Source organism: Lepus europaeus, chromosome 1, assembly GCF_033115175.1.
Source record: "Lepus europaeus isolate LE1 chromosome 1, mLepTim1.pri, whole genome shotgun sequence".
Classification (NCBI taxonomy): Eukaryota; Metazoa; Chordata; class Mammalia; order Lagomorpha; family Leporidae; genus Lepus; species Lepus europaeus.
In genome coordinates, this window is record NC_084827.1 from 140,814,345 (window position 1) to 140,837,607 (window position 23,263).

Consider the following 23,263-nt stretch of genomic DNA (forward strand, 5'->3'; position numbering starts at 1 on the left):
CCTTTGAATTTCAGCACATCTTCTAAGAATAACCAGAGTATATGGTTCTCTCTGCCCAGCTGGTTTAAAAATACAACACTTACTACTACTTTTCCTCAAACTTTCCTAAAATTAGCCTGCTTTTATTGTAAGTGAAATTGGAACATGAAAGATATCTGAAATCTCTTACTTGAGTCTTACCCTAAACAAAACTAATGATCCCTTTTCCATAATTTATGACAAGAAATGTGGTTCATATCTCTAAGTAAAAAGACATTGGGTTTTGTGATAACACCATCTGGAATCTCATGCCTACACATTTTTAATATCCCAGAAGGGGGAAACTTGATGAGAGAAGAACAGAACCCACTGAGGCAGCAGCAGCTCCTCCAGACCCCACTTTATCCCAGGACAAAGACCCTTGCAATGCAATATATGACAGACATGCCCGATGCTTATCACTGTGGATAGGAAGTACCATGCCCTGTGCTTATTCAAACAGAAAAATTTAATGAGTGCATTTTAAAAGTCATATTCTAAATATGAACAACTGTGGAAGCTGGTTTGGTGGCCTATTTGTGTGTGTTGTTATAAATGCACATGTTTTTACCATTTATAAATATAATACTTGTACATGATCAGTATAAATTTTAATAATACATAAGGGAAAAAGTAAAGCAGCAAAAATCCCACTATCCATATTGAACTATGATTAAGCTTTCAGAGAACATTTTTCTATGCCTCTTCTTCGACACTCAGAGTCATGTGTTGTTTAACCATGGGGAAATGTTGTAGGAGATGCATCATTAAGCAATTCTGAGGTTGTGCAAACTTCACAGAGTGTCCTTGCACAAACTAAGAAAGCTACAAAGTCACCAGGCAATATCATCTTATGAAACCATCATTTGTGGGTGGCCCACTGAGGACCAACATGTTGTTATACAGCACATGACCGTACAGATACATGATAGATGCTGTTTACAATGGTTTCATTTTAAAAATACATCTTGAAGGGGCCAGCGCTGTGGCTCAGCAGGTTAACATCCTGGCCTAAAGCGCCGGCATCCCATACGGGCACTGGTTCGAGACCTGGCTGCTCCACTTCCAATCCAGCTCTCTGCTATGGCCTGGGATAGCAATAGAAAACGGCCCAAGTCCTTGGGCCCCTGCACCCACATGGGAGACCTGGAAGAAGCTCCTGGCTCCTGGCTTCAGATCAGTGCAGCTCCAGCCGTTGCGGCTAACTGGGGAGTAAACTAACGGATAGAAGACCTCTCTCTCTCTCTCTCTCTCTCTCTCTCTCTCTTTCTACCTCTCCTCTCTCTGTATAACTCTGACTTTCAAATAAATAAATAAATAAATAAATCTTTAAAAAAAAATACGTCTTGAAGATCTCACCATTCACTAAATACATGTAACAAGTAAAAACGAACACAAGTCACCTTTTTCAAAGACAACAAAATATAATCACCCATGGGTATACCGTAATATATTTAAGGAGTAATCTACTAGTTATTTCCAGTTTCTTGTTATTCTAAACCACAAAGCAGCAAACATTTTTTGTGTAAAAATACAGGTAAACATTTATTCTCCTTAGGCAAATTCGCCAGCACAGTGTCGCTGTGTCAGACAGTTGTACAGTTAGAATGCTCGTGCCAAACTGCCCTCCCAAGGGTGGCACAAATTAACACGCTCCCCCAGAAGACATCAGAGTGGTTTCTCATCTTTGCTGATCTGATGAATAAAGAACGATGCTATCTGGTATTTTATTTGAATTTTTAGATTTCAGGTGAGGTTGAGATGAACATCTATTCATGTATTTTTTTAGTCATTTACAATTTTCTTTTGATGAGTGGTCTCTGTAATGTCCTCTGCCCATTTCTCTCCTTGGGTGTTTTTTTTAAACAAATAATTTCTTATATGTTAGGAATATTTACACTTTCCACATCTATTGTATATATCTTTTTTTAAAGATTTATTTATTTATTTGAATAGCAGAGTTACACAGATAGAGAAGGAGAGGCAGAGAGAGAAGGGGAGGCAGAGAGAGAGAGAGAGAGAAGTCTGCCATCCGCTGGTTCAGTCCCCAGATGGCCACAACGGCCGGAGCTGTGCCAATCTGAAGCCAGGAGCCAGGAGCTTCTTCCAGGTCTCCCATGTGGGTGCAGGGCCCAAGGACTTGAACCATCTCCCACTGCTTTCCCAGGCATGGCAGAGAACTGGATGGGAAGTGGAGCAACCAGGACTAGAACGGGTGCCCATATGAAATGCCGGCACTGCAGGTGGTGGCTTTACCCTCTATGCCACAGTGCCAACCCCTATTATAATATCTTCAGTTTATCTTTTAACCCTCCTCATGGTACTTTAAGATGCAGTAAATCCATAGTTTTTACACATTCAAAGGTAACCACCTTTTTCATTGTGGTTTTTTCTTAGCTATTATGCTTTAAAGGTCCTTCCCCATACCAAGATTGCAAAAATATTTCCACCTTGTTTTTTTTTTGTTTTTTTTTTTTGTTTTTTTTTTTTTTTTTAGTGGGAGGTAAAATAGCAAGGTTTATTAAGAAGGAACATCTGTAAGGACGGATGGGCACCTCTCCAGACAGGGCCTGAGAGAGAGTGCCCAGTCCCTCAGACTGGGGGAGAGCGGGGCTGCATGGGTGAGTGGAGAGTACACCCGGCCAGGCCAGGCGGGCGGCTCAGCAAAGGTGCAGAGAGCTGAGTGCGCAGTCCAGTTGAGGCTGGGGGTTTTTAAGGAGATGGGTCTTGCTTCCCCACCTCTGCTCCTCTTGGAACAAAGGGCTTTTTGGATGTAAATAGAAAAACTTCTCTTGAAGGTCTGAAACAAAGGACTTTATGGATGCAAATGTTATCAGACCTGAGGAAGGGAGCAGGGTGTTTGACATGCAGATACTGGGCTGCACCTGGGAGATTGTGGAAGATTTATCAGGCAGGAAGCAGGAGGGGTGAGGGTCTCCACCTGGCAGGTTATCAGGTAGAAGGGGGCAGGGCAGGCAGGATGCGAAATCTGGGCTTCCCCTGAAACCTTGTTAGGATGATTTTGAGATGCAGATGCATATAGATGTCTTCTGTTTAGGCCTGTCACACACACATAAGCTCATAACTGACTTCCTACCTAACATTCCCCCCTCAAGAGGTTTAATACCCAAAATTCTTTTTGGGATTATGGATGAAGTTCCGTCTTCTGTAACTTCTTCAAAGCTGACATGTGGGCGTCGAGGGAGATTTGGGTATCACCTCTTGCTATCTGTCTTATGGTGTGTGACAGTAGCCTTGGAAAGACTGTGCTGCTCGGTCCAGGGGGCTGCTCAGGTCGTCCAGTGGGATGGGCTGGAAGCCTTGTCTGACGATCATTTGGAGTTCAACAGCTCTTAGTCTCCGATGTCTTCTCAAACTCCTGGCTGGCTCGCCAAAAATGTTACCGGAGAAATTGCAGGGTTCTTGTCTTCGCGCAAGAAAGAATTCAGGCGTGAGACAGAGAGTAGTGGGAGGTAAAATAGCAAGGTTTATTAAGAAGGAACATCTGTAAGGACGGATGGGCACCTCTCCAGACAGGGCCTGAGAGAGAGTGCCCAGTCCCTCAGACTGGGGGAGAGCGGGGCTGCATGGGTGAGTGGAGAGTACACCCGGCCAGGCCAGGCGGGCGGCTCAGCAAAGGTGCAGAGAGCTGAGCGCAATATTTCCACCTTGTATTCCACTACTTTCACCTTTATTTTCTTAGCATTAAACAAAATAGGTAAATATTTGGCTTTATATTTTTACATCTGGTTAGCCAGTTGTCCCAATACTACTTATTAAATAATCCATCTCAACACTAGTGATTGAAAGTGCTTCCTTTATCCTGTACCAAACATCAGTATACACTGGAATCTAACTCTAGACTGTCTGTTCCACTAGTTTGATTGTTCCTGTGCCAGTTACACACGGTTCTGATTGTTATAATTTTGTAACCTGCTGTATTTCGTGGAACTTTTCCCTCATTGATTCCTTTTTTTTTTAATTTGTATGTATCTCATAAGTACAACATTAGGAACATAGTAATTCTTCCCACCACACTCACTCCCCACTTCTCTTCCTCCCCCCTCTCCTGTTTGGTCCGAGAAAGAAAAAGAAAGAGAAAGGAAGAAAAAAAGGAAAGAATGGAGTAAAAAGAAAACTAAGAGAACTGTTCCTCTACAGTCTAATCAAGGACTGTTCTTTGTTATCGATTCTCAAATCTCATGATACAACTCTTTGTGGATGGAGGTCCTATGGAAAGTTAGTGCACAGTGGCTTTTGTTGTTAATTTAACAACGCTCTTATGTATGTGACATCAGTGATCACCCAAGGCTCTTGACATGATATGTCTTAGCTATGGAAACCTTTTGGATTCACTAGCTTGACAAGGCCATAATCAAAGTGGAAGTTCTCTCCTCCCTTCAGAGAATGGTACTTCCTTCTCTTCCCACTGGGGTTGCACCCACAGTGGTCCTTTACTTTTTCTCAGAGTGTCTTGGCTGTCCATGCCTGAAACGCTCCCTTTGCACTTTGGAGCTAGATCGGGATGCTTTAAGGGCTGATTCTGAGGTCAGTGTTCTATGTAAAGTGATTGCAATTCTATGAGTCTGTTGTATGGACTGCTTCCCATGTTGGAGCCTTCCCTCCTTTTTAATTCTATTATTGTTTCCAAACACTCAGTCCTATTTATATGATCACTATGTTTCTTTCTTTCTTTTTTCTTTCTTTTTTTTTGGACAGGCAGAGTGGACAGTAAGAGAGAGAGAGACAGAGAGAAAGGTCTTCCTTTTGCCATTGGTTCACCCTCCAATGGCCGCCGTGGTCAGCGCACTGTGGCCAGCGCATTGCGCTGATCTGAAGCCAGGAGCCAGGTGCTTCTCCTGGTCTCCCATGCGGGTGCAGGGCCCAAGCACTTGGGCCATCCTCCACTGCACTCCCAGGCCATAGCAGAGAGCTGGCCCGGAAGAGGGGCAACAGGGATAGAATCTGGCGCCCCAACCAGGACTAGAACCTGGTGTGCCAGCACTGCAGGCGGAGGATTAGCCTATTGAGCCACGGCGCTGGCCACACTATGTTTCTATAAGGTCACTTTACCCCTTCTTCCTATCCATTATAACACTTAAGCTGCTATTTTTATCAGGCAGTTTAAGGGCTTTCGGGTATTATGGCTAGTTGTTAGCTGCACCCTTAGAATTTAGTTATGAATGTATGTAAGACTAACAACTAGGGGCTGGTGCTGTGGCATAGCGGGTAAAGCTGCCACCTACAGTGCCAGCATCCCATATGGGCACTAGATCAAGACCCAGCTCCTCCACTTCCGTCGATCCAGCTCTCTGCTACGGCCTGGGAAAGCAGTGAAAGATGGCCCAAGTCCTTGGTGCCCTACAACTGGGTGGGAGACCTAGGAAGAAGCTCCAGGCTCCTGGCTTCAGATCAGCACATCTCCAGCCACTGCATCCAACTGGGGAGTAAACCAGTGGATGAAAGACCTCTCTCTCTACCTCTCCTTCTCTCTGTGTAACTCTTTTAAATATATGAATCTTTAAAAATAATAAAAAAGACTAACAACTGCTTTGCAGTTGCAAATTTCATACATTTCACAATTACAACTTTATGATCTTAATGATACTTCCCACTGTGCCTGCCCTCCCACCCTCACTCCCACCCCCTTCCTCTTCCATTTCTTATTCTCTTATTCTTTACTGAGATCTGTTTTCAATTAACTTTAAACATATGTGATTAACTGTATGTTAAGTATAGCATTCAATGAATTGTATGAAAGAGGAAAAGATAAGTAAAACAGCAGGTTAAAGCCCTGGCCTGCAGTACCAGCATCCCATATGGGGTACTGGTTCGAGTCCCAGCTGCTTCACTTCTGATCCAGCTCTCTGCTATGGCCTGGGAAAGCAGTAGAAAATGGCCCAAATCCTTGTGCCCCTGCACCTGTGTAGGAGACCCAGAAGCAGCTCCTGGCTCCTGGCTTCAGATCAGCTCAGTTCTGGACATTGCATCCATTTGGGGAATGAAACAGGGGATGCAAGACCTCTCTCTCTCTCTCTCACTGGCTCTACCTCTCTCTGTAACTCTTTCAAATAAATAAATAAATATTTTTTAAAAATAGGATGCCAGCTATGGGTTTGTCATAGATTGCCTTGACTGTGCTGAGAAATGTTCTTTCTATTCCCAATTTGCTTAAAGTTTTCATCATGAAAGGGTGTTGTATTTTGTCAAATGCTTTCTCTGCATCTATTGAGATAGATAATCATGTGGTTTTTGTTCTTCAGTTTGTTAATGTGTCACACTGATTGATTTACAAATGTTGAACTGTCTCTGCATACCAGGAAAAAATCCCACTTGGTCCAGGTTGATGATCTTTCTGATGTGTTGTTGGATTCGATTGGCTAATATTTTATTGAGGATTTTTGAGTCTATGTTCATTGTCTGTAGCTCTCTTACTCTGTTGTATCTTTTTAAGGTTTAGGAATTAAGATGATGCTCGCTTTATAAAAAGAATTTGGGAGGATTCTCTCCCTTTCAATTGTTTTGAATAGCTTGAGAAAAATTGGAGTTAGTTCTTCTATAAATGCTTGCTAGAATTTAGTAGTGAAGTCATCCAGTCCTGGGCTTTATTTTGTTGAGAGGGTCTATATTACTGATTCAAATTCTATCTTGGTTATTGGTCTGTTAAGGTTTTTTATGTCTTCATGGCTCAATTTAGGTAGGCTGTATATGTCCAGGAATTTATCCATTTCTTCTAGGTTTCTCCTTTTGTTGGCTTACAGTTCTTTGTAGTAATTTCTGATGATTCTTTTTATTTCTGCGTGTCTGTTGTTATATTTCATTTTCATCTCTGATTTTATTAATCTTGGTCTTCTCCCTCCTTTTTTTTGGTTAGTTGGGCCAATGGTGTGTCAATTCTATTTATTTTCTTCCAAAAACCAGCTCTTAGTTTTGCTGATCTTTGGTATTGTTCTATTGGTGTCAATTTTGTTGACTTCCTCTATAATTTTAAGTATTTATTCTCTCCTACTAGTTTTGGGTTTGGTTTTGTGTTGTTTTTCTAGACCCTTGAGATGTATTGATGGCTCATTACTCGGTGTCTTTCCAATTTCTTGATGTAGGATCCAACTGCTATAAACTTTCCTCTTAACACTGCTTTTGCTGTATCCCATAAGTTTTGATATGTTTTATTGTCATTTTCATTTGTTTCCAGAAATTTTTTATTTCTCTTTTGATTTCTTCAGTGACTGACCCATTGTTCATTCAGGAGCATGTTGTTCAGTCTCCATGTGTATGCATATCTTCTGAGTATTCCTGAGTTGTTGATTACCAACTTTATTCTGTTGTGGTCAGTGACTATGCATAGTATGATTTTGATTTTTTTGAATTTGCTGAGACTTGCTTTATTGCCTAGCATGTGGTCAACCTAGACAAAGTTCCATGCACTGGTGAAAAGAATGTGTATTCTTTGGCTGTATGGTGTAAAGCTCTGTAGATACTCGTTAGGTCCATTTGGTCTATGGTGTCGATTGACTTTGTTGTTTCCTTACTGATTTTCTGTCTGGCTGATCTATCCATTGCTGAAAGTGAGGTATTGAAGTCCCCCATTACTATCGTATTTGAGTCTATGTCTCTCTTTAAATCCATTAACATTTCAGGGCCAGCATTGTGGCCTAATGGGTAAAGCCACCTCCTGCAGTGCTGGCATCCCATATGGGTGCCAGTTCGAGTCCCAGCTGCTCCACTTCTGATCCAGCTCTCTGCTATGAGGATGGTCCAAGTCCTTGGGTCCCTTTACCCACATGGGAGACCCAGAGGAGGCTCCTGGCTCCTGGCTTTGGATCAGCTCAGCTCCAGCCATTGAGGCCAATTGGGGAATGAACCAGCAGATGGATGGCCTATTTCCTTCCCTCTTTCTCTCTCTTTCTGCCTCTCCTCTCTCTGTGTAACTTTTTCAAATAAATAAATAAATATATATATCCATTAAAATTCCTTTTAAATAGCCAGGTGCTCTGTAATTAGGTGTATCTACACTTATAATAGTTACATCTTCCTGTTTTATTGATCCCTTAATCATTAAATAGTGCCATTTTTTGTCTCTTTTAATAGTTTTTGTGTTAAAGTCTATTTTGTCTGACATTAGGATGGCTACACCAGCTCTTTTTCAGTTTCTGTTAGCATGGACTACCTTTTTCCACTCTCTCATTTCGGGTCTGCATGCATATTTGTTGGTGACATGTGCTTCTTGTAGCCAGCAAATAGTTGGTTTTCTTTTTTTAATCCATTCAGCCAGTCTGTGTCTTTTAACTGGGGAGCTGAGGTCATTTACATTCAAGGTGACAATTTATAAGTAATGCCTTGGCCCTGCCATTTTCCTATAAATTTTCCTATCGTTTACTTTGGATCCCCCTCTCCAACCTGGTCTGCTGGGGCCGGCACTCTCCTCTCCTGTTGGCCCCTTGGCTGTTTTGTTTGTTTTTTGTTTTATTTTTCTGTTGTTCTCACAGGGTTTCCCGCTGCAAATTCCCCACAGCTTTATCTCGGGCATGTAGTTTCAACCCTTTTTAACTATGAATTTTGCCTTGTGTGGTTCAGACCATCCTGTCGCTACTCTGCTATCTTAGAACCCCCAGATTTTCTTTTCAAGAGTTTCGTAGCTAGTATCACAAGTTTATTCCTCTAATGCTTAGAATGACTTTGTTATGTTTTCCTAACCCAAATCCTAGCACTCAGTTCAACTGCACTGACAATTGCTATCTTAATTCTTGTTCTTTCCACCTAAGAATAATATGTCTCATTTATTCACATTTATATCCTCTCCCAAACTTAATATCTATTGTGAACAAAGGGCCATATCCTTTATTTTCATGTTTTCTAGCTATTTACAAAATACAAGGGTACTTCAAAAAGTTGTAGAAAATAGAAGCAAAAGATAAATTGCTTGGGGCCAGCATTATTGCACAGAGTTTTAAACCATTGTTTGTGATGCCAGCATCTGATCCAGCTTCCTGCTGATATCCCTGGGAAGGTGACAGAATATGGCCCAAGTATTTGATTCCCTGCCACCTACATGGGATACTTGGATGGAGTTCTGGGTTCCTGTATTCACAGTCTGGCCCAGAGATGGCTGCTGTGACCATCTGAGGAGTGAACCAATGGGTGGAAGCGCTCTGTGTGTGTGTGTGTGTGTGTGTTGTGTGTCTCCCTCTCTGTCATTCTGCCTTTCAAATAAACAAACAAAATCTTAAAAAAAAAAAAGTTGATTTTGTTGTAAAAAAAACTTTGGAAAACTATGCACACAAGGGTCTTCAAAAAGTTCATGAAGATGGATAGTATGAAAAACTGATAAATGAATTAAAAAATTTTTTGTACCAAAAGAAATTTATCTTTTAATGTACATCTTTCAATCATTAGATTTTTTTTCATGCTGTGAAAATGTCTAGTAAAACACTAGAACAGGCCGGCGCCATGGCTTAACAGGCTAATCCTCCGCCTTGCGGTGCCGGCACACCAGGTTCTAGTCCCGGTTGGGGCGCCAGATTCTATCCCTGTTGCCCCTCTTCCGGGCCAGCTCTCTGCTATGGCCCGGGAAGGCAGTGGAGGATGGCCCAAGTGCGTGGGCCCTGCACCCACATGGGAGACCAGGAGAAGCACCTGGCTCCTGGCTTCAGATCAGCGAGATGCGCCGGCCGCAGCGGCCATTGGAGGGTGAACCAGCGGCAAAAAGGAAGACCTTTCTCTCTGTCTCTCTCTCTCTCACTATCCACTCTGCCCGTCAAAAAAATAAAAATAAAAATAAAAAACTAGAACATTTCTGTAACTCCAAAATGCCCCTCTATCATGTGGAGGTGCACACATCATGGACCACTGTTCAGACTTCTCCCTCTCGGAGCTGGCTTGCCAGCCTCCATCGTGAGGGCTGGACAAACAGGCCCTAAAGCTGCTGGGTTTCCTCCACAGGATAATTAGGAAGGATGCTAACCAGTCCTGAGTTCACACATTTCAACAACTGTGAAGCCGCATCTGTATCCAGCGCTGTTCGGGGTTCACAGATTGTCCTCTGCAGGACATAGGCTGTGGCTTCCAAACCACATCCTGGGCAGGGGTCTAACAAGGGAGCAGAAGACAGAAAGGTGACAGTACTGTCAGGCCCATGCTAAGAGACAGGTACCTACGCTCAGGACAAAAAGCACCATCCCCACAACTGATGAGACCACCAGCTTCCCTCCTCTCCAGCCACCTCCAATTCGTGGGCCAGAAACACTGTTAGCACATGAAAAACTCTCGACGGAATGCCTGGCCCTCATCTTCAGGGCCATAGTGCTTGCTTTCCAGATGCAGGTGGCCAGAGAAACCTCAACTGCCAGAGATTTGTAGTTCTCATCCACAGTTAGCAGAACGGTGGCCTGCAGGCTGGACTTGGCCCACAGATGTGTTTTCTTTGGCTTGCTCTTTGTTGGATCACTTTTTGGAACCAACATTTAACAATTTAGAGATTTCCTGTATTTTCTCTTAAAAACTTAAAAGTCTGGGCCACATTATGCTGCATTCCTGCACAGCACTTGACAAGAATGGAGTGACTCATCACATCCCAACAGGGCACTCCTGTCATTTATGGGCCTGGGTTTGCTGCTCTGCCTGCAGCTTCCTTATTCCCAGCATCTGATTTCACTCTCATCTTAAAGTTGCCAACTCTCTAAGCGGACAAGCAGCCCATGTCTGGGGAAGGGATGGCATTATGGTGTAGCATTCCAGCATCCCATATTAACCCCATTCAGAGTCCTGGCTGCTCCACTTCTGACCCAGTTCCCTGCTAACAGCATAAGAAAGCAATGGAAGATGGCACAAACATTTGGGCCCCTGCCAACCATTTGGGAGACCCAGATGAAGCTCCTGTCCCCTGGGTTTCTCCTGGATAACCCTGGCCATTGTGGCCATCTGGGGAGTGAACCAGCAGGTGGAAGATCTCTCTGCCCTCCCCCTTTGTTTATAACTTTGCCTTTCAAATAAATAAATCAATCAATCTTTATAAAAAAAAAAACAGACATAGAGAGGTGAACAGGTACAGAAGGAAAGGTTAAAAAATCATAACCAAGAACAGAAAATAATAATTAAGTAAATAAATGAGGGAAAAGAGAATAAGGATAAAAAAAGGAAAGACACAAATACTGTCTTTCAAGTAACAGGTGGCTCCTCAACAATTTATTTCTGTTTCTTGATACTTAAACATCTGGTTATCAGCTTCTCTTCCCTTCAGAAATGTATCTCAAGGCTTAGGTTTCCAGTCGTTATGCACCTTGCATCTCTGAATGCCCTTTATTAGCTACTGCTCCCTTTACATTACCTAATGCAGCCCCAGAAAAATGCTCAAAATGACTGATGCCCTAGAAACACTGGCAAAAGAAGAGCAAGATGTTAAGATGTCAGCTAACACTGCATGGTCAAATGGTCTTTATACACACTGAGGGACAGGAATGGGGCATGTGAACTAAAAAGGTGTGGGTGGAACCAAAGAGACTGTGGACACTGAAAATAAGATCAGTCTAAGGAACTAGGTGCTCCTTGTGTCTGTTCAGTCATTCATTCAAGCACTCACACATACATTTATTCCTCTCCCTCCCTTTACCCTGCCCTTCCACACTGCCACATATCCGACAGTCCACAAACACAAAGCAAAGGCCTACACACGACCCATCATTTTATCAGGGTCTCGTGATTGACCTACTCCCTCCACAGATAGCATTCTTGGTTTTCACAGTCTGGTTTCTCATTGGTGGGCTTCTCTGCCATGCTATAAGCTCCTTGAGGGAAAGAGCTGTCTCCTCGCTTCTGAATCCCTAGCACTCTTGGCAATCTCAACTTAGAATGAAGACATTTCACAAATAAGTAACACTTGAATTTCCCAGAATTCTGTATGACCAAACACTGGTGTGGCCAAGATTGTTAACTACTCATCGAAATCCATATTCTCCAACTCTTTGGGGGCACACAGCTATACTAATTTCTCACCCTCCCTGGTGGCTGGGTGTGGCCATTTGACTGGGTCCTGACCCTGGGAGGTGGGGGGAAGTGATGTACAATATCTTCCAAGCTGAACTGTGAATATCCTTCCATGCTTTTCTCCAAGCTCTTTTCCCGAGGCTAGACTTCAGACAACCCCTAGGGCAACCTTAGAAGCCACATGTTGATCCCTGGGACTCTGTGTGGGAAAGAGCCACACCTCTGATCTGTTCATAGCAGACCAAACTCATACATCATATATCCATCAGCTGCTTAGAGGTCTAGGTGTCACAGGAGTTACTCTGTCTAACCAATTCAGTGATACAGCTGGGTTTCAACGAAAGTAAGAGCACCTTTCCTTTACTCATCCCTACCACCCAGCAAGGATTTGTCACTTTCCGAGGGAGACATACAAAGCCCATCTGGAGATCAGCATAATCTCTCTTGGTACATGTAACTTTCAATAAAAATTCTGTTAACGTGTGATCACCAGGAAAAGATAGTGACCTTGCCTTGGGCTTGCCTGGGCTGGCGCCACAGTCACAAAACAGCCTGGGTGAATTCTGGTGATGCCAGAACACTGGACAGTGAGCTCGCTTGCCTGGCCTTCTCTCACTTATACAGGTCAAACCCCATAGGCCCTGGACAAATGCCCAACTTGCCTTCTCCAGAAGTCTGTCCCTAGCCTCTTGTGCTTACCTTGCAAAAATGTCACAAAACACTGTCCTGTTGTTTTCTGTGCCAGCTGGGGAGAAGCTGCCAAAAGCCTTTTCAAAAAGCCACACCAACCGGCACTGCCACAGGACAATGGCTGCACTGAATGACTCACCTTCTGAATAAAGCATCCAGCCAACTGCATAGAGACCCAGCCTTAGCCTTCATTCATGCCCTGGTGGCAAAGTTCTTCTTATACTAGAGAAGGATTTGACTCTTTCTGTTGCGCCTGCTGAAAGCTAGGGACTTTAAAGAGAACTCCTCTCCTTGATGAACTTGAGTATTTCTATAACTGAATTACAGGAAGAAAATTAGTAGCATGTACTGCACATAATTGCTTGTTTCACTCAGGTCTAGGGAGCTATTAAAAGGGTGGATTATTGACTAACTCTTTGTACCTTTCTTTATTGCAGTTTGGTTGGTGGTTTCAAGGCCTTCCAAATTCAGTGGTTCTCAATCTTTTGTGGGTCCACTGCCCCTTCAAGAATTTGATGAAATGCCTTATCTTTTCACATAAAAAATACATATGTGCACATGAACATCTTTTATATATGATTTCAGAGGGAAGACGGGATGCCTAGTTAAATCATTCACCTTTCATGCGGCTCAGGGACCCCTACAGTAGAGTCAACAAACTTCTCTAACAGGACAGACGGTGAATATTTTTAGCTTTTCAGGCCACAAATAAGCTCTTTTACAAATAATCGATGCTGCTACTGCAGTGCAAAAGAAGCCACAGATAATGTACAGTGAACAACATGGCCATGTTGCAACAAAACTTTATTTATGGACACATATTTGAATTCCATGTCATTCACATGTGTCACTAATACTCTTCTCCTGATTTTTTTTCAACCATCTAAAAAAAGGAAAACCATTTTTAGCTGGAGGCCCACAGACAAACAGCTGATGGACCATAGGTTGCCAACCCCTGCTGTAGGGCATGGGTTCATCTCCTTGAAAAATAAAAATAGCACATATTTTCATTCATTTCTCATTGACATTTCATATTTCCTTCAATTACCATTCATGTACACAACAAACCGCAGAAGTAACAGTACTAACTCTATTTATATTCTGATCCTTATCAGATTATCAGATCTTCTGCTATATCTGGTTGTTTAAATGTGTCAATGGACTCAAAAACTAAACAGAGAGAGAGAGAAAGGGAGTAAAGGAGGAGAATATCGTTATCTGCTTAGAATTGTATCCATGAACTATACTGAATCTGTTAAAAAAATTAAAACAAAAATAAATAAAAACAAATGTGTTGCTAGAAGCATATATATATATCACAAATTTCATTTTTTAAAACTTTAATAACTATTTTTCAGTAGAACTGATTTCCTTTCTAACTCTCTATATTTTATTTCATGGACTCAAAAGCAGTATTCTGAGAAGCTGTCCATAGCTCTCACTAAATAGATAGCAACAGGGGCCACAACATAGAAAGGTTAGGAGCTCGTGCTTGCCCCCAAAGAGGGCAGCGAAACCCCAGCACCTCTTACCAGAGCATTCACATCTTCAGTTTTGTGGATGAGCATCCGTATCTCCTCTGGATCACCGCTGAAGATTGCTTGGACCAGTGGTGGCTGCAAACACAAGAGAATGGGAATTAGAACTATAAATACTTGATTGCATTCAGCTGCAGATGGCAAGAAGGGGCTTCGTTCCCTAAAAGTTTATTGAACAATTATCTATTGGCAGACCTACCCTTAATAGAAGTCTAGTGGGCGAGATACTTACAAAAAGAAAGAACTGATATGCTCTAGAAACCATGACAGTCACTCACTCTAACCAGGGGCTATGAACTAGAGTATAACATGTAAATCATTCCTAGATGAAATTGCCCTTGAGAGGCTCTTAAACTCTCTGTGGAAAACAACTACCAAAAATGCACTTTTGTGTGTGCAAACCCCGTTGTACACTGGACTGTGTACTCCTAAAAGTCACGGATGGAAGCCCTGACCCCCAACGTGGCAGTATCTGGAGACAGAGCGTTTAAGGACTTAATTAAGGCTAGGTAAGCATGTAAGGACAGGGCACTAATCTGATGGACCCAGCACCCCCGTGAAAAGAGGAAGCGACACCAGAGCTCACAAGCTCTTTTCAGACCTGCACACAGAGGAAAACCAGGTGAGGACGCTGCAAAGAGGCAGCTGACCGTAAGTCAGGAAGAGAGGTCTCAGAGAAACCAACCCGATGGTGCCCTATCTCAGATTTCTAACCTCCAGACTGTGACAAAGTACGATTCTGTTGTGTATCCAGTTTGTGGTATTTGTGAAGGCAGCCTAAAAACACTAACACAGTCCCCTACCATTTCACTACCTCTCATTGGCCAAAACAATCCCATTCCAAGAGGATGTTTGTTAATGGTCATGTTTCTGGTCACCTGAACACTTCTTTATCAATATTCGGAAAACTCTTGAAATCATTCCCAAGGCTTCCCATCACTTTAACCAACAAGCACCGTTTTAAACCTGATTACATCCATCACCTGTTTAAAGGGATGGTACCATGGTGGGTTGGGGAGCAACATGGGGATCATTACGGAGCTCTTATTGAACTCACTTGCATTAAACAAGACCCCAACTTACAAAGCATAAGGATCTATAAAGTGTGATGGGAACACTGCCAAAAAAGCAGCGGACTCTGTTTGGGTAGGAAATAGGATGAGAAGAGTGAACCCAGAAAAGCTTCATGGCAGACATCTTAAAGAATGAGGGAAGTGGGGCTAGCACTGTGGCTAGCAGGAAAACCTCCACTTGTAACACTGGCTGGCATCCCATAGGGGTGCCTGTGGTTCGAGTCCCAGTTGCTCCACTTCCAATCCAGCTCCCTGCTAATGCGCCTGGGAAAGCAATAGAAGATGGGCCAAGTGCTTAGGTCCCTGAACTCATGTGGGAGACCCAGATGAAGCTCCTGGCTCCTGGCTTTGGCCTGCCCCAGCCCTGGCTGTTGTGGCCATTTAGGAAGTGAACCAGTGGACTGAAGACCATCAACCATTCTCTCTCTCTCTCTCTCTTTCCATAATTCTGCTTTCAAATAAATAAAAATCTTAAAAAAAAAAAAAATGAATGAGGGAAGAAGGGGCACCCCAGGGAGAGAATAGGGAGTACAGAAGTGTGGAGGAACAAAGAATCTGACACATTAGGAACAGACATCAACCTCAGGACTACAGTGTGAAGTAAACACAGAAAAACAGCGGTCCCCAGGGGTGACATTGGGCTTGCCCGACTTGGCAAAGGATTTTTTTTCAAAGCCAGCCCCACCACTTGCCAGCCACACCCTGAGCCTGTTTCCCATCTGTCATCTGGAAGTGACTGGGACCATCCCTGCCCAACTTCCTCATAGGACTATTACTAGGACCAAATGAAATAATATATAGGAAACCCCTGTAGCCATATAACCCCCTCCCCCAACACACACACAAAAAGATGTCTTAATTAAGAAATGTTTAACAGGAGCTGGCACTCTGGCACAGCAGTTTAAGCTACTGCTTGTGCCAACACCTCACTTCAGAGGGCTAATTTGAGTTCTGGCTATGCCACTTTAGATTGGGCTTCCTGCTGAAGTGCCTAGGAAGGCAGCTGGAAGATGACCCAAGTCCTTGGGCCCCTGCCATCCATGTGGGAAACCAGGATAAAGTTCCTCTCTCCTGTCTTAGCCTGGCCTAGCCCTGGCTGTTGCAGCCAACTGGGGAATGAGCCAGCGAATGGAATATCTCCCCCTCTGTCTCTGCCTTTCTCTCTGTCACTCTGCTTTTCAAAGTAAGTTTTTTTAAAAAAGAAATGCTTAAAAATGTCAATGTGGAATGTTTAACCATTTTTTTCAAACTTTAAAATACTTGGCAATTACACACACACACACACACACATTCACAACTACCAGAAACACTTTAGTCCTAGTAGGCAATAGAGGACAGCAGATGAAATGCTTAATAGAGCAATATTCCCAGATCCCTTTCCTGGGGATTCTGATCTAGTCCATCTGGGCTTGGGGGCCTACAAGTCTAGATTTTTCACGCATGTTCACCTAATTTCAAACTCAGGCACAGTTGTTAGCATCACCTACCTTGACCTCTCCCTGGGCTATCTACTTGAGAAATCAGAGTCCTCATTTTCCCTATAAATCTTCTGTTCTTGTCTCACCCCCTGTTGCCTCTCTTACAGGTTTGGATGGTGTTTCTTTTTAGCTTGGGGACCAGTATAAGTATCAGTAGGACACAGACAGATTCTGTGAAGAAATACTGTATAGAAAATGCAAAATTGCAGATGAGTATTTCCATATGCCAGGAATTTGTCTATGGGTTTCTCTGCTGCCACAAAAGTTTCCAGCAAATGAATAAATACATCTCACACACACCCCACGCTCTCTCAATTCTAGTTCTTGCCAAGAAATGTGAATATTTTCTCAAGCTGCCAACAACTGAGTAGCAAGAAAGAAGACTTGAAAAGAATACAAGTTTTCCAATGCCTGCTCTCCCTAAAGATAAGGAGATCTTTCCTCAGTCTTGCTGGGTACCTGCTAACCAAGTCTCCAGGTTATCTCTGCCCCAAGGCAAAGAGCACATTTCATAGAAAACACAGAGTCAGACACATATTTAAATATTGAATCTTGTTTTGTTTTTTAATTCTCCATCTGTCCATGGTCAAATGCTCATGTGTGCATTTCTGCCTTACCGAAATTTGAGAGAAATCAGACAAACCCCAACAGTCATAGGACAAGTAGAGGCAGAGTCTTAGAAGGGTCTAAGAAGCAAACCCAGCCCAGCAGTTAATGCATCGCTAGGAAGTCACTTCAAGGGAACTCAATGAGCTGAGCAAGCCTCTTGCTGATAAGTATAAGGAATGTGGACAGGTATTCTATTGCATTCAATCAGTTCTCTCACTTCTCAAGAAAGGAGTCTTCCAAGCTAAGGCTGGAATGTTCCCAAGGAGGGGCACCTGACACAGCTGCTAGGAAAGGCCACCAGCTGCATCCCTAAGAAGGTACCGGCATGGAGAGCTTCCCAAACACCTCAGGGCCAAGCTCCTTGAAACCTCTGGAAGAGAACTGTCCTGCACAGAACTCCCAGCAGAGTGGAGTGCAGATCTTCCCAAACACCTCTGGACCTTGCGCAACCCTGTCAATGCACAGGGTTCTCCACATCTACTGCAAAGAAGCAACTGAGCTATCATTGAAACCCTTCCAAAGCTGCAGCCACCTGTGAGTGTGCACACACCACTGTGTACCTGCAAACTGACACTCATGCATGGAGGCACAGAGATGCACATTGATTGATGTACAAACCCCTTTCACTCCCTTCGGCAGCATCTGTTCTCCCAGCTCAAAGACTTGCTTGCTAGATGGACATATCTAGCGCCAACTGTGACGTGTGGCTGCCGCGACGTCACTGTCCTCACAATCGTGAATCTGTACATCATGGGATTTCAAACCAGAACAGCACAGATACATGCTTTGTTTGAACAAAAGCTATGTGTTTGCATTGATATAATTCTTGAACTCAATGACTGTAACTCTTGAGTCAGTAGCATTTTTCTTTAATATTATGGGTATTTCTTGCTTTTCTCCACACTCCCAAGTAAAAGATGCCCAGAGAGCACTTTGGCATTCTCTTTTGTTGAGATTTTAATCAACTGTCCAAATAAATACTTAAAAGAAATATTCACTTTTAAAAGCTATATCTAAATATTGTTTCTATGATAGGATTTTAAGAAACGGGGGATAATCTAATTACACTACTGTTGCTTATAAGTATCCAGGAATTTTACTGTTGATCATTAATTTGCCATCATTATAAAGTTTGCAGCTTTTGCCTTAAATGCAATAATCCTTAAAAGCAAAAAGTTGGGAACAGGGTTGTGGTGTTATAAGTTAAGTCACTACCTGCAATGCTGAAATTTCATATGGGTGCCAGTTCAAGTCTCAGCTGCTCCACTTCCAATCCAACTCCCTGACAATGTATCTGGGAAAGCAGCAGAAGATGGCCCTAAGTGTTTGGGCCCTGCACCCACATGGAAGGCCTCAATGAAGTGCCTGGCTCCTGGCTTCAGCCTGGCCCAGACCTGGCCATTTGGGGAGTGAACCAGCAGATAAAAGATAGATCTCTCTCTCTCCCTCTCTCTTTCTCTCTGTACCTCTGCCTTTCAAATACACAAAATAAATATTTAAAAAATAATTCTAAAAAAAGCAAAAAGTGTTTCCCCCACAAGAGTAGAGTCCTAAGCCTTAACATATTTGGGTACAGTCATCCCCCTGCCCCTTGATCTGTTTCACTTTCTGTAGCTTTAGTTACCTGTGGCCAAACACAGTCTAAAAATATGAAGCGGAAAATTCCAAAGACAAGCAATTCATAAACTTTAAATTTCTTATTCTGAGAAGCATGATGATACCTGTGCCATCCCATTCCATCTGCCCTGGCTGTATATCAGCCCTTTGTTCAAAGTGTCCACACTGAGAGCACTGCCTCCTCATTAGTAGCTTAGTAGCCATCCCAGTTATCACATCAACTATTGAGGTTGCACAGTGCTTGTGTTTAGGTAACCTTTTTAACCTTTATTGTACTTACTAATAGTCCCAAAGTACAAGAGAAGTGTCACAGGCCATTTTCTTACAGCATTTTGTTACAGTTGCTCTATTTTATTAGTAGTACTGTCACTTATCTCTTACCATGACTAATTTATAAATTAAATTCTATCATAGATATGAAGGTACTTCAAAAAGTTCATGGAAAATGGAATTTAAATGTTTATTTTGGTACCAAAAAAAATCTTGAAATCCATGCATAGTTTTTGCTTAATACACATTTTCCACAAACTTACTGAAACACTCTCCAATGTAGAAAGGGAAAAACAGAATATATATGATTCAGTGCTATGTGCAATTTTAAGCATTCACTAGGGCTCTTGGAATTTATCCCCTGCAGATAAGGGGAGACAACTATATTTGTTTTTGAAATGTCACACATTTCAGCACTAGCAACACAACAGGAGCATGGGGTGCTTTGCATGCAATAGAGTACAAAGTTGAATAAACACGACATAAGAAGGGTCAAAATTGTGAAAAACAGAGAGTGGCAGAAAAAACAAAGACATTCAGATATGATGAAATCATCAAACATGGTTTCCTAAAGAAATCTAAATTCTTAAGAGAGATACAGAATTATTACAACTTCAATTATATAATTTTCTTAGTATGCTGTCTACTAGAAATGATTGCTGTGTGCTGTGCCTATTGACGGAGACCCTTGAATAGATTCAGAAGGCAGAAGGATACTTAGAAGGATACTTCCCAGACCTAATTTACCAATGGCACAAGGAGGATTTGCTATTGGGATGGGACTTGTGCTTGTCTTTCAACATCACCAACTACCAGCCCCCTATCAACTTTCACAGAAGAGTTGACAGCTGTTTTCTAGAAGTGACTGTTTGTCAAACTGATGACATCTGACCCTTCTAAGTTAGAAATACAGGCAACCCCTTTAAGTGTTATTGTGAATCCACTGACACTAGGAACGGAAACCTTACCAATCACAAAATCGCTTTCTCTATCCACCTGCCTTCTAAGCCCATCCAGTGCAACATTTTCCATTTATATTCTCACTCTTCAAAAACAAACTTGGAAAATATCTTGATTTCTAAAAATAAAACACTAAATCAAATATGTACCAGCAACAGAACAGCAGTCTCAAACTTCAAAGCAGAATTGCAGTTCCACTAGGGGGAGCAAGATGGCAATGTGTCACCTGGGAGATAAGAGTTCAGGTTGTGTAGTTACGGAAGAAGTAAAGTAGTTGAAGGAGTCACTTTCTTCCAAACATAAAAGAATCCAGGTTTCCGAGACTTATTGGTAGAAAGGAAACAGACACATAGACATACACACACACACGCACGCACGCATGCATGTATGTATGTATACAAAAAACACTAAACCCAGTTTCCTGTTGATCCCTAAGGTGGTTAGGAAATAAGAATAAAGCTATTTAAAACCCAAATGGTAAAGTATCATTTGTTTCATCTGAAAAACCCAATTCAATTATTACCTCAAGTCACTGAAGAATATGTGACCAGTGGCATGAGACATGCCATTCTTCCAAGAATAAGGCCTATTTATGTTCTCTGGGAAGAGTTCAGCTAGGGTGCAATACGCACTCCATGCTGTAGTGAAGACATCAGTTCACCCTATCCTCGCTCCCCCAGCCCCCCAGAAATGCTCCAATGAAACCACCAACTTGACTTCTGCTAAAAGCACTGTAGAGTGCACTTCATTTCCCTCTGCCAGAGCTGTACGTTCTTCACTAATACATGGGCTTTGGAGGACAAGCTGAGTGACAGAGACCGTCAGTGAGAATCAGCAATGCCGATGCTCCAGCATTTTTTTTCAAATCCTGATATGCTGTTTGTCTTTTTCTAATTTGATTGGGTAATTAAAGACTCTAAGTCTAAATGAAAACATCTTGTATTCTCATCAGCACTGGGTATTGGGAATCAATCAATCGGCAAGAGGGAGGAAAGTGATATTCTTAAACACCTGTGCATACCTGAGCATTTGGAGCAGAGCACAGATGGCAGGACGCTGTTATTAGCTAATAGCTGATGCAGCAATAATCAGAACGTAAGAAACCATCAACTCACAAGAACAAGCTGAAGCACTTCATTAGGTAACAACTGACTTTTGGATGAGGCAGTGCTTGCAATTTTGCAAAATGATAATAAAAATTTGTTCGAGTCACTAGATTTAATGGACAAAACTTGTTGCTCCGTGATCTGCTGCAAGGGTGCCATTAAGTACTTCCTGAATACAGAGCACTCTTCATTTGGGGAGAAGTTCACTCCATCACAGGAAGATAATGATGAACATAAAATCAAAATATTTCTCTTGGGCCGGCGCCGCGGCTCACTAGGCTAATCCTCCGCCTTGCGGCGCCGGCACACCGGGTTCTAGTCCCGGTCGGGGCACCGATCCTATCCCGGTTGCCCCTCTTCCAGGCCAGCTCTCTGCTGTGGCTAGGGAGTGCAGTGGAGGATGGCCCAAGTCCTTGGGTCCTGCACCCCATCGGAGACCAGGATAAGCCCCTGGCTCCTGCCATCGGAACAGCGCGGTGCGCCGGCCGCAGCGCGCTACCGCGGCGGCCATTGGAGGGTGAACCAACGGCAAAAGGAAGACCTTTCTCTCTGTCTCTCTCTCTCACTGTCCACTCTGCCTGTCAAAAAAAAAAAAAAAAAAAAAAAAAAAAAAAAAAAATATTTCTCTTGAACACCAAAAGATCTATACAAAATATCCTGTGTCCTTGTAAACATTTTTTGAAAAATCAGAGAGGCAAGACTGCATGTTTGAAAATGTCTCCCACAGGCTATGCTGCAGAGTAAACATCTGTAATTTCAGTTATTAAAGAAAACCAAAATGGCATAAAATTCTAACTAACAGTAGGCTCTCTACAAGTAGCTATCCGTTCACTCCATACTTAAACATTGTGAAAAAATAAATACATTTAGTGAGAAAAAGCAGAAAATAATTTTATTATCTAACCATTTCCAAAATGAAAATAATACAAAACACAGAATAATAGTTATTCAAGAACCAATTGGCCAATTTTTGAACCATTCACTTCTTTTGTTGCTCCTTCCTTTCCTAGTCCTTCTTGGCTATATTTTTGTTCCTTAATTCTACTTATTAGCATCTCCACCAGAAGATACTGACCAGAGCTGAAACAAAACTCAAGCACGTCAACAGGGCTTCTCATTACTCAAAAGGGTTGGGTAAAAGGAAACAAGGAAACAACAGTGTCAGTTACGTTGAAATCTAGAGCCAATATTGCTTTTTACTAAGCTCTCTTTTGTTTTTCCATAGTAGGTAGATCAATGCTATAATAGCAGGTTGATCTGGAATTAAACCTATAAAATGGGGCTATGCTAGCCATATTACAAGATGCATTTAAGAAATGACATAAAAGGACTTGGCATTTAATCCAGCAGTTGAGTCGCTGATTAAGATCTGAGTCCTACATTGCACAAACTGAGTTTGTCACCCAACTCCAGCTCCTGATTCATTTCCTGCTAATGCAGACTTTAGGGAGCAGCAGTGATGGCCCAAATAACTGGGTTCCTGCCATCCACATGGGAAGCTTGGTTTGAGTTCCCAGTTCATGGCTTCAGCCCATACCCAGATGTTGCTGGCATTTGGGGAGTGAATGAGCAGAGGAGCATTTCACTAGCTCTCTCTCTCACTTCCATTTTCCTTCTCGAATAAATAGAAATGACATAATACATGCAACAGCCCCTGTCCAGGGCCAGATACCTAGTGTGCATGAAGGAAAAGTAGTTATTAACGTAGACTCTGAGACAACAAACTCAAAACCCTTCACTGCCAACTACATTTATGTCCATTTTACAAAAGGAAAAACAAAGTATCATAAAAAATTACAGAACAAAATAATCAGCTGATGGTTATAATTATTTTCTTTTAAGATTTATTTATTTGAAAGGCAGAGTTACAGGAAAGAGAGAGACAGAGACAGAAAGAGAAAGAGAAATCTTCCTTACTGGTTCAT

At 42.4% G+C, this 23,263-nt stretch overlaps 1 protein-coding gene across 8 annotated transcripts in view; it reads right to left on the reverse strand.

Annotated features, from left to right (window-relative positions):
* Positions 1-23,263, reverse strand: part of ANKRD44 (ankyrin repeat domain 44) — a 360,603-nt gene that overhangs the window by 211,753 nt on the left and 125,587 nt on the right. For all 8 annotated transcript variants that reach the window (XR_009865792.1, XM_062189505.1, XM_062189491.1 and 5 more), the window contains exon 2: positions 14,220-14,303. Coding sequence is in view for 7 of the 8 variants with exons in the window: in XM_062189505.1 (XP_062045489.1) it covers positions 14,220-14,303 (84 nt within the window). In the remaining variant the exon portion in view is untranslated. The remainder of the gene's footprint in view (positions 1-14,219; positions 14,304-23,263) is intronic.